The sequence below is a fragment of the Dipodomys ordii genome, unplaced genomic scaffold, assembly GCF_000151885.1.
Source record: "Dipodomys ordii isolate 6190 unplaced genomic scaffold, Dord_2.0 Scaffold109, whole genome shotgun sequence".
Lineage (NCBI taxonomy): Eukaryota > Metazoa > Chordata > Mammalia > Rodentia > Heteromyidae > Dipodomys > Dipodomys ordii.
In genome coordinates this window covers 1,121,334-1,132,696 of record NW_012267325.1, presented here as the reverse complement: position 1 = coordinate 1,132,696, position 11,363 = coordinate 1,121,334, and the positions used below count along the sequence as shown (strand labels likewise).

Here is an 11,363-nt window from a genome sequence, read left to right as displayed (position 1 = left end):
CCACCTCAACCCCCCCCCTTGCCCACTTCAAACGGGTGTTTGACCAGCTTCCCTGGGACCTAGCCCACAATCCTACATTGCTGTCACTAGAGGACCACCAAGGTAACTTTTTCCTGACCAAGCACTCTACCTCCTACCCATCCAACAGTGGCTAATTCATTCCTACTCCAAGGTAAGTGACCAGTTAGGACAGAGATCCGGATTTCCGAATTCTGTATAGGCTACCAAGTCTTTGTGAGGGCTACAGAGCCCCCCCCCAGCCCCCCAGAGCAAAATTACTTGGCACCAAGGCTGGATCTCACTTCAAGGGCCTCCTGTGGCCAAGGGACCCAATGATTGAGTGACAACTCTAATCAGCTGTTGAATTCCCTTTTTAAGGGACCAAACTGCACTGTCAAGGATGCTCAGCAGAAAGCTCTTTGATTCCAAAGGTCATTTATCATGGGAAGGACACAACTAAAATTCTTTGCAATCAAATTTGGCCCCAAATTTGAAACTCCACTTCTGTGAGTGCTTGGGCAAAACTACCCCCCTCTTTCTCCCTCCCTCTCTTTCTCCCTCCCTTCCCCCTTTCTCTCTTCCTTCTTCTCCCCACCCCCTGCCCCCCTAAACTCTGTCTACCTATAAAACTACTATTCAGAATATCAGTTGGTATGGGTGGGATGAATATACCTGCTAGCAAGCAAGCTCTGGAATATTGCCCAGCTAAAGTAATTTGGTTAAAAGTTTCTCTTAAATATTGGTCACCCACAAGAGTAAGATTGACAAAAATATCTCTTGCCACTACAAATTCAGGAAAATGTAGGCTATTTTTTATTTTCCATACTTTAAGATCTTTATGCACAAAAAATATATATGTAAACTTGTTAAAAGGTTTGAGACCAAAGGTCTCAAAGGATTACTGCATTGTTTTAAAAAGGAACTGGTTTTCTTGTTAAGCATGGAGATTCTGTTAAATTCTGTGAAATCTTGAGTCCTCTCTAGCATTGACCATGTGGCAGATAATAGAGAACTTTAACAGGAGCCTTCTTGGCATCGTGGTAGCTCAGCTGCTCTTTTGCACCAATTTGATTTTGTGCCAACTTGACTTGATTCTGTGACCCTCTCCCCTGACCTGACCAACCCAGGCACCATTATGGCATGCCACGTGTCTCTGTATGTCCTGTCTCCGGTCTACTGAAAAGTTTTGTATTGTTCGCAAAGTTTTGTTTTGTAACTGACCACATGGTTCCATTATAATTAGACAAATAATACTGCTAAACTTAAAAAAAAACCCTAAACAGCTGATATAAAAATCTAAGCACATCCTATGATTTGTGCACAAACATGACTATTTGTCTATATGTAAAATATGTAAAATGGTCATAGTTGCAAAGATACCACATATTCTGCTTGCTAAAAGATCTTTGTCAGGGCTGGGAAGGTGGCTCAGTGGTAGAGTGCATGCCTTGCATGACAGAGGCACTGGGTTTGATTCCTCAGCACCACAAGCAAAAAGAAAAAAGCCGAAAGTGGCGCTGTGGCTCAAGTGGTAGAGCGCTAGCCTTGAGCTGAAGAGCTGAGGGACAGTGCGCAGGCCCAGAGTTCAGGCCCCATGACCAGACCCAAAAAAAAAAAAAAAAAGATCTTTGTCAATGGAAGCTGTGATTTAATTTGAGTTGCCTTGAAAATTCTGGGATCACGTGACTACAAGCCAAATAGAAAAAACAGGCAGGGGGCTGGGAAGGTGTCTCAGTGGCAGAGTGCTTACCTTGCATGCCTGAGGCCCTGGGTTTGATTCCTCAACACCACATAAGCAAAAGGAAAAAAGCCGGAAGTGGCTCTGTGGCTCAAGTGGTAGAGTGCTAGCCTTGAGCTGAAGAGCTGAGGGACAGCGCCCAGGCCCAGAGTTCAGGCCCCCATGACCAGACCCAAAAAACAAAAACAAAAACAGGCAGTTTTTAAAAGCCTTGGGAAAGGAGTATAAAAAAATAGTTTCCTTTGAAAAGTAAATGAAGTTGGTAATTAAGTTGGCTGTGATTTATGTCATTCCTTATGTCCATCTAAGCTAAAGTTAAATGTTGTACATCTGATCATGACTAGTAAAATAAGGCTATGGTTTTATTACTCTGTTTTCTCTCCTGTGCACCGATCAATTCCCTTTAGGATCAAGGGACCAAAGTGATTCAGGATGTAGTTGCTACCATTCATGGGAAAATGCTATGGGAACTAAATAAAGTTGTCACCAGTAGGCACCAGCCTGCAAAAGCAGTGTAAACCAGGTCTTTAACCAGTATGTGTAGAAATTTTGCAGGAAAATAACGGGAGCTGAGACATCCATACATGCTGGGGGACATTACTGTAGCCTAACCCAGATTCAGGCCTTGCTCCATCACACTTGACCAAAGCCACCTGATTGAGGGTGAGGATTACGGTGGGGAATGGAATGCAAATCAGGATGATGTAAAGGTCTGAGGTGCAGTGTGATTTGTGTTCCCTTCCACCTGTTGGTAATGTTAATCTCCACAAGACAGACCATAAAGGTATGTGAGCAAAGAATGTGATTTGATTTCTGTGCTATTCTGCAACTGGATGTATTTCTAAAAGGCAAAAAGATGCTAAATCTAGATTCTTGGTACACTGCTAGTGCTTGTAATTGCATTAAGGAAACATCCACTGCTAGTGCTTGTAATTGCATTAAGGAAACATCCACTATTTGAGTTCAAAATTCCCTAAAGGTAACTCAGACTACAGAAAAAAAAAATGGCCGTTTTAAACCATAGTCCAAGAGGTAATGGGTGTTACCCAGTGTTTCAAAAGGGCATTTAAACGTAAATTAAAGTGACTTTGGGAAAAGGGATTTAAAATGGCATCCCTTTGTAAAAATTTGGGAAGTAGAGGGGCTGACTTTCTAGACAAAAAAAAAATTTAAAGTAAATTGTTTCAAAGTAGAAAAAGATAAACTAGGATTATCAAAATGATTGTTTAATTGCTATTTCAGTTTGCCATTGTAAGTTTTTGGTAACAGCTTCCAGCAGGCCCACAGAGAGGGACAGAGGAGTCTTACAATTTTGTCAGATGTAACTGTGGCCCTTAATAAGTTCCAGGTAAGACCATGCTTATAAAACTACTTCCAATGACCACCTTCATTGGTTTTGTTGGTGTTGTTGTTGTTGTTGTTTTTGTTTGTTTTTTGGGTCCGGTCGTGGAGCCTGAACTCTGGGCCTGGGCGCTGTCCCTCAGCTCTTCAGCTCAAGGCTAGCACTTGAGCCACAGCACCACTTCCGGCTTTTTTCTTTTTGCTTATATGGTGCTGAGGAATCAAACCCAGGGCCTCAGGCATGCAAGGCAAGCACTCTACCACTGAGCCAACTTCCCAGCCCCACCTTCATTGTTTTTAACTGGAGTAAAATGGCCTTTTGTAAAGACTCTTTGGTCTGAGAACCAAGGCTCAAAGCCAGCGGAGGCAGAGAAAGGTCCCTGTGAGACTGTCATCTCTAATCGGTCAGCAGAATGCTGAAAAGTGGAGCTGCTTTGGGGTTCAAAGTGGTAGAGTGCTAGCCTAGAGCTAGAGAGCTGAATTACAGCACTCAAACCCTAAGCTCAAGTCCAGCGACCAATCAATGAAAATGCCAAAGGTGCATTTATCCCAGCATGGAAAAAGACACTCCTTTCCTCAGTCACCCAGAAACATGCTTTTGCAAACCAATGTGCTAAACAGGCTACACTGCTGTAGCCCAAGCAAAGTTCTTTATATTTATTAAAGGTTAAATGTTGTACATAAGCCATTTTAAACTGCCAGAGGCTGCCCAGAGGCAGCCTAGAGTGGTACCTAGAGTGCCAATTAGTTGCAGTTTGAAAACATCTACTCAGTTTTGTTATTATGAAACTCTGGCAAGTAAATTGATAGTCAATTGTTAACAGGTTGTAGGTAACCTCTGTCTCCACTGATCTCCTTGTTGCTTTAATTGGAAATAAAAAGGGCTTTTGTGACAAAGACTCCTTTCACTACAGTTCAAAGCCAGTCCAGGCACAAAGAATGACTCTAAAACTTCATTTCCTGACTAACCAGCAAAGAGCCAGGTGGGAGGCATGGCTTGAGAGATTCTCACCTCTAAGTAACCAGCCGAAGGCTGGAAGTGGCATTGTGAGTCTTACGTGGTACAGCACTAGCCTCGAGCAGAAGTTCTCAAGGACAGTACCCAGGCCTTGAGTTCATACCTTTTGAATGCCAGCTGGGAAAAGCTATCCCAGCAATGAGCACTGAGACCCCCTGGACAAGTTCAGTCCTGACAACAAAAAACTGTGGAGAGGAGTAAGAGGATATAACATTCTAAATGGAGTCACTTTACACTCGCCCATTCAAAATTAATCAGAGCTGGGAGATCAAGAGAAATAGTTGCTTGCCCACTTAATATCCATACCTGCCTACCTTCTTACTGGACAGAAAGTTACAGTCTTGCCTTTGTTGCTTACTATTTGTATTTATAGTAGCCTCTGACTGATTACTCCCAACCAGTCCACTATGCTCTCCCCTACCCAGTTGCCCCAAACCCTAGACATCCTCTTCCTGCCCCAGTCCAGTTATTCCTCCTTCCTTGTAATGGGCCACAACTGGGCTTATGCTCCAAATGGAACTTTTCTGGCCTATGGCCAGTGTGTGTCCTCCTATGTCATTCACAATAACTAAACTTAACACCTTGTCAGCTTTTTGCCTGACCTTTCCAAAGTTTTTTTGTTGTTTTTGTTTGTTTGTTTGTTTTCATTCATGAGGCCTAAACTCTGGGCCTGGGCTCTGTCCCTCAGCTCTTCAGCTCAAGGCTAGTGCTCTACCACTTGAGCCACAGTGGCACTTCTGGCTTTTTCTACTTATGTGTTGCTGAGGAATCAAACCCAGGGCCTCATGCATGCAAGACAAGCACTCTACCATTGAGCCATCTTCCTAGCCCCACCAAAAGTTTCTTTTAACAGGATAATAGCCCCCCAACCAGGACACCACCTGGGAACAAGTAAGGCCATCCTATTACTACAGGCAATCAGAGATTTCACTTACACTGTCCTGCCTTGCCCAGTTCAGACTTGGACCCTAAAGACCCCAGCTCCAGGGCTCCTCAACATTCCCAGGCCAGCAGGAAGTAGCCAAAGTAACCCATGACACCCATTGGCTCTGGTACCTTGAAAATCTCTGCTACCTCCCCATTAGGTTACTGTTATCCTAAAGTAGGAAAAGTCTTACTCCTCTGCTAGGGTGTGGAGAGGCAGATGCCATGCTATGTCTCCAATCTGAGACAGAAAAGGCAATCTCAGGTCTTTGCTAGCCTCTTCTGGGAATCAGTCTCTCCCTAGCTTGTTCTACTCTTGGGCTGCTAACAGCAATTTTTGCCTTTTACTAACTGTGCCTTGCATTTTAGATAACTATTGTCATTGAAAAGATGAGGATCTTTACCAACCAAACTGTCAAGCAAATGCTTCTGGGATGGTATCTGACCAAGCAACAAATCAGGGACCCCTGACTATTTTGCCCCTTTACAGCAGGAAGTAGCTTTAGAAGAAATGATCTCCGTCCATACCCCCGGGCTGGTACCCCTAGCTAATATTTTTATTAAACAACAAAGCTGGGAATGTTAGTATTATCCCCACCTGTGGTCCTCAGCCTTCTCAGTCCTGAGCTCCTCCCGGCCCTAGAGTTCCTGCCATACGGCTGGCCTCTCTGGACCCAGACCCACGTGCACACACACATACCTCAATACCTGTCCCCAGACTCACTTGCCACTTTGGATAGGGACAGACACCATGTGCTCCTTTTCCTGGGAAATATGACCCCTATGATAAGCCTTAAAATAATCTCTCTCCTGTGCCTGCTTGCCTCTGCATGGTCCCTGGGATGGTTGTAAAGGATTACAAGGACAACCAAAGGAAGCTAAGCCTTTGAAGCACAAATCAGGAATTCCTTCAACCAGTTCTGTAAGTGGAGCTGAAATAGTCCTGATGCTCTAAGTCCTATAGGGCTCAGCTTGCTCTCTTTGCACTTTCAAGGAAGGACAACTCACACCAAAGAAGCAAAAACATCAAAAAAGTGGGCTCTCCTGCCAGTGGAAATGTGGGTAGTGTGTGTTTAGCAGGTTGAAGTTCTTAAAAAGTAAAGATTAGTGGCTCACTCTTGTAAACCTACTCAGAAGGCTGAGATATGAAGATCATGGTTCAAAAACAGCCCTTGGCAGGGAAGTCTGTGAGACTCTCCAATTAACTAGCAAAAGATGGAAGTGGAGCTGTGGCTAAAGTGGTAGAGTGCTAGCCTTGAACAAAAAAATAGCTCAGGGACAACCCACAGCCCTGAGTTCAAGCCCAAGGAATAGCACACACACACACACACACACACATACACACACACAGAGAGATAAATAATACTCTTAAGAATAAGCAATTCCATTGATGTATACTGGAAACAGATGATGTGTGATTAGACAACACCATTTTGGTTGTTTCCATTCTGTTGCTATCACTACAACTAAAACTCTTTCTTGAAGGGAGGACAAAGGTTTAAGTCAGCACTGATTTATGATTGTACCAAAGCACTCAGTGCATCACTGTTGTTTTCTTAAGCTGTTGTTAACACTTCATTTTAGAAAAAAAATTAAGTTGCTAAATGTCCTTAGCAAAGTCATAGGACTAAAATAAATCCATATAAAAACAGAAATTTAAATTAAAAATAAATTCCACTTATATTTATATGAAACATTCAGGGATAATTAAAACAAACTATGTATACAAATTATCTATACTACTATGTATAGAACTAGAAATCACTTCACAGAGAATTTAAAGTCTAAATGAAAAGAGAGAAAATATTATGAATTATAAGAATAAATACCACTAAGGTTTCATGTAGAACTAAGCATGTTAATGTATTTAAATTTTTAAATGAGCAGCAATGAGACTGAAATCTAACTCTTCCAAAATAATACAAACCAAAAGACAAGAGAATACAATACACAGAAGGAAAATAACTACTCATCTAGTAATAAAATTTTCAAACAACAAAAAATGAACAGATGTCACCAACAGAAACTCAATATAGATGAAATTTTTAAAGACAAACTTCAGAAAGGCAGAAGAAAAAAGGACTCTAGGGAAGCTCTGAAATACAAGAAAGAATAATTGCAAACAAAAATTAACTGTATAAAAAGAAGTAATACTGCAGTAATAATATCACCTAATAAGGAGTTAAAGTAGAAATTAAAACACTACCAACTTCATTATGTAAATTGGGGACATGATTGTGACGTGGCACATGGTAAGTGTTTTGAGGTCTTAATTATCAATGTTGAACAGTAAAGATTTTGTTTTCCTTTACATACAGAATAATTTTAAATTGCTCACTTAGTATATCTGAAGCAGAAGAATGCTCCTGCAAAACCCAGAGAAACTAAAAATGAGCTGATAATTCTATACATGCTTGTTGCCTGAAGGTATTTGCTGATTCTTTCACTCAGGACAAAAGTATCCGAATTTGGCCTTTTCAAAGGGCTATTGTTAGTAAACAGAGAAACTAGCTTTAGTTTTAGAGATTTTGCCTAATTGTAGGACCTCAATCTCTATTTTTTCCCCTAAGACATTTGCTTAATGTTGAAACTACATGATGGCAGTTAAAAGCTAAGTGGAGAGTTTTTGAAAGCAAGGTAAAGGTGCTAGCAAGCTTATAAAAACAAAGAAATAAAGGCTACTGTTCAGGATCTATGAAGTAAGGAGGCTTTCCACCTGGAGGCTGACCCTTACTATAAATACTTAGCAGAGAAAAAGAAAACAACATTGTCCACTGCCTCTATGCTTTCTATACACAATGTCTGACATTCTATCAAAAATTACTAAGATAAAAAAGTTACTAAAATTATTCTGAGACACTAAAAACCAAACTTCATCTTTCATTTATAATACAATTAATAATTATCTTAAATGTATCAGTTGAAATACCAGTGAAATAGTTCTGTAAATGTGACATTTTTCACTGACAGAATGGCAAATAAACTCTTATTTACTATATTTATAAACTCACTGCATGAATAATTCTTATCCTTCACATATTACAATTATATACTTTTCATTAACAAAATACTCAGTAAATCTTACTATAAATCTATTTAGTTATCAGCACATCTACTCTGGCTTTTTTTTTCCTTTTCATTGAAATGTATAGTTCCAAAAGTGACTGCCAGTATTAGTAACTGAAGTTTCTATTCTGTTCTATTCTATTCTAAACCTACAAACATCTTTCTTTCTACACATTTTGTTTCTCTTACCAAAGTAAAACATATATTAAATTAAAATAGTCTATTAATGAATCTGGAAATTTCTGATAAAACATATTTCAAATTAAAAGTCTATTAATGAATCTGGAAAATTCTGACAGTACAGAAATGGCTCATAAATACCAGCAGTGAAAAGCAAGTAACCTTTGTTCTACTTTGCAAATACAAGACCTTTGCACATTCAACTACCCACATACAGATAGTTTCCATTTGGATTAAAGAATAATAACGCCAGTGATCAAAAGAATAACCTTAATACTATAATTTTTTTTAGACAATGAAAAACAATGTGAAAACTATGAAGTTCTACATTAATGTAATGTCATTATTAAGTACTATAATCAAAGCTTAGAATTTTTTAAGTATTTTCAAGTAATGCCTATAACTTTGCTACTTTTAACAGGATAAAATAAAAAATTATTCTCTATGTTAGTGTCTAAGATAACCCAAATTCAAAATCTAACTATAAAAATAGTATATTATCCTCTTTTATAAATGTCTTTGATATTTCTCTTTATTTTTAAGATGTATATTGTTTTTAACAGAATAAGATCCCAAAGTAATAATCAAAATGTCATGAATTGGTTATACGGAGAATTATGGAATTTCAGGCCTAGTAAGAGTCCATTGTAGCTATAAAATAAGGTTTTTCTTTGGGAGTTATTTGTCTTTTTGTGCCAGTCTTGTGGCTTGAATTCGGAGTCTGGGCTCTAATTCTGCATTTGTTTGCTCAAGGCTAGCTCTCCACTGATTAAGCCACAGATCCATTTCAGGTTTTTTGGTGATTAATTGGAGATAAGAGTTTTATGGACTTTCCTGCCTGGGCTGACTTTGAACTGCAATCCTCAGATCTCAGCCGCCTGAGTAGCTATTTTCACAGATGTGAGCCACTGGTCCCCAGCTTAAAGTAGGGTTTTAACAACATAATTCTTATAATTTCTTTGAGTTGTATATGAACCTGTATGTTTTTAACTACATGACCACATTGATTATAGCATGATTATAGCAAAAATTTCATATAAATCAATGATTATAAGAAAAGTAAGTACTCTGTAAAAGTTGCAAGTGTTGGGTTACATTTACACTATCTGGCTTAAAATATATATAGAAGATAAAATTGAGTACAATATCAGAAACAATAACTTAATTAGCTAAGTTAAAATAGTCTACTAAGTTAGATATGGTGGTATACACCTGTAGTCCTAGCACTTGGGAAGTTAAGGCAGGAGGACTCCAAGTTCAAGGCCAGCCTGGGAGATTATGAATTTGGAAAATTATCCCAGTACAGTAATTACTCTTGTAAGTTCCAATAGTGAAAAGCAAATCATTTGTGCTACTTGCCAATAGGGAACCATGGCATATTCATGACTATTCATACAAAAAGTTAGTTTCTGTTCACAAAAAGTCACAGTATATATAAGTGGTCAAAATGTATCCTCACCTTGTAAAAACTCCTCCTTGCAGGCAATGGAGTAGAAGAAAACAATTTTGACTTTCTTGGTCTGCTGTTTTTAAATCATCCTTAAACCAAGTATAACTAAAACACTGGACCACAAGAGTTCCAAAAAGCATGAAGCTTAATATTAAAACACCAGAAACATATTGTCCTTCATGGAAAAACCTAACAGATGCACAGATGTCCACAATTAAATCAGCTATATAGATTATAATGCCAAGAACTGACATCATAAAATTGCATTTTGTGTATTTCATTATGAATGACTATAGTCCTTGGCTTCCTGGCTATCTCCTTTCTTCCTACAAAAAATGTTTTTAAATGCTGGAACAAGTACCAGTGCACCCTTTGGCACAGCACTAGATTCTAATTTTGATCCCTAAATCAGTTTAGAAACTGAATTTTATGAAATTGGAATACTAAAGCCAAAAGTTAACTTTTCTAAATCTCTAATCCAGTTCCAATGCTGTAAGGCCTCACTCAATCTTCTGTTCCTCAATTATCTTCATTACAGATGAAAATACCTAAGATGAAACAAAAACAATAAATCTCTAAAACTTGTAAATATAAATATTTATACTTGAGTTTTAAAGTATAAAGATTTATTTACACTAAAGAATTAGATTATACTTATGTAAAAATTACCAGTTTATAAATGGTTAATTATAATTATATATAATTATAAATTATAAGTTAGTTAATATTTAAGTATGCATTTAATAAAAGCTCTATTTTTCCTAAATATATTATCATACATATAGTTATTATATTGGGAAAAGTAAGTCTTAGTTATTATATTGGGAAAAGTAAGTCTCAGAAATATATTTGTAGCTAGGAAACAAATTATGATACATCCATAATAAAGGGTATAGCACGTGTCCTTTAAAAAGGATGAAGTAGCTTTTAACTGCCCTCAGGTCTCTAAGATATATGAAGTGAATACAGTGAGTACTAGAAAGATAAAAACAGCATTTCTAACTTCATAAAGAATTTCAGTGACTAGAGGAAATGTATATACAACTAATGACCTTTAACATTTATTTAGCACTTTGACTCTGGCACTGGCAAATGTATAAAATGTCCTCATTTAACTAAATTTAGGATATAAATATTATTATTGTGAATCGTATTATCTAAACATGTGCTGAGCGTAATCTGTAGACAAGATTTGTCTGACACAGTATTTGTTTCTGTCAACATTTCACCAAAAAAAAAAGATTTCTGTCAGCTATTAAAAATTAAAAGATCTGCTATTCTACACTACTATTTCTTCATAAACAATGACAGCTACCTATTTCCTTGAAACATAGAAATAATAATGGAGTTATTGTGAAGATTAAGAGTTCTTAATCTTGTATGAATACAGTATGTATGGTTTGTGATCTGACTTTACTTTATATAATGTTAAATGTAAAAGCACTAGGATATGATCTCAAAGCTTTGAAATCACAAAGGAAATATGACTAGAGAATTTTTTAAGGCAAAAGACCTACACTATCTAAAAAGGAACTTGATGCATTGTAATTATAAACTGACATGTTGAATTGAAACCCCTTTGTATGACCACTTGAAGTTTTGTTTTGTTTTGGGGGGGTCTGGTCGTGGGGCCTGAACTCTGGGCC

At 38.0% G+C, this 11,363-nt stretch overlaps 1 protein-coding gene across 1 annotated transcript in view; it reads right to left on the bottom strand.

Moving 5' to 3' along the window:
* Xkr9 (XK, Kell blood group complex subunit-related family, member 9) overlaps positions 1-11,363 on the bottom strand; it is a 29,298-nt gene that overhangs the window by 14,682 nt on the left and 3,253 nt on the right. Inside the window, exon 2 of the mRNA XM_013028435.1 lies at positions 9,727-10,265. Within this exon, the coding sequence (XP_012883889.1) occupies positions 9,727-9,998 (272 nt within the window). The 5' untranslated portion in view covers positions 9,999-10,265. The remainder of the gene's footprint in view (positions 1-9,726; positions 10,266-11,363) is intronic.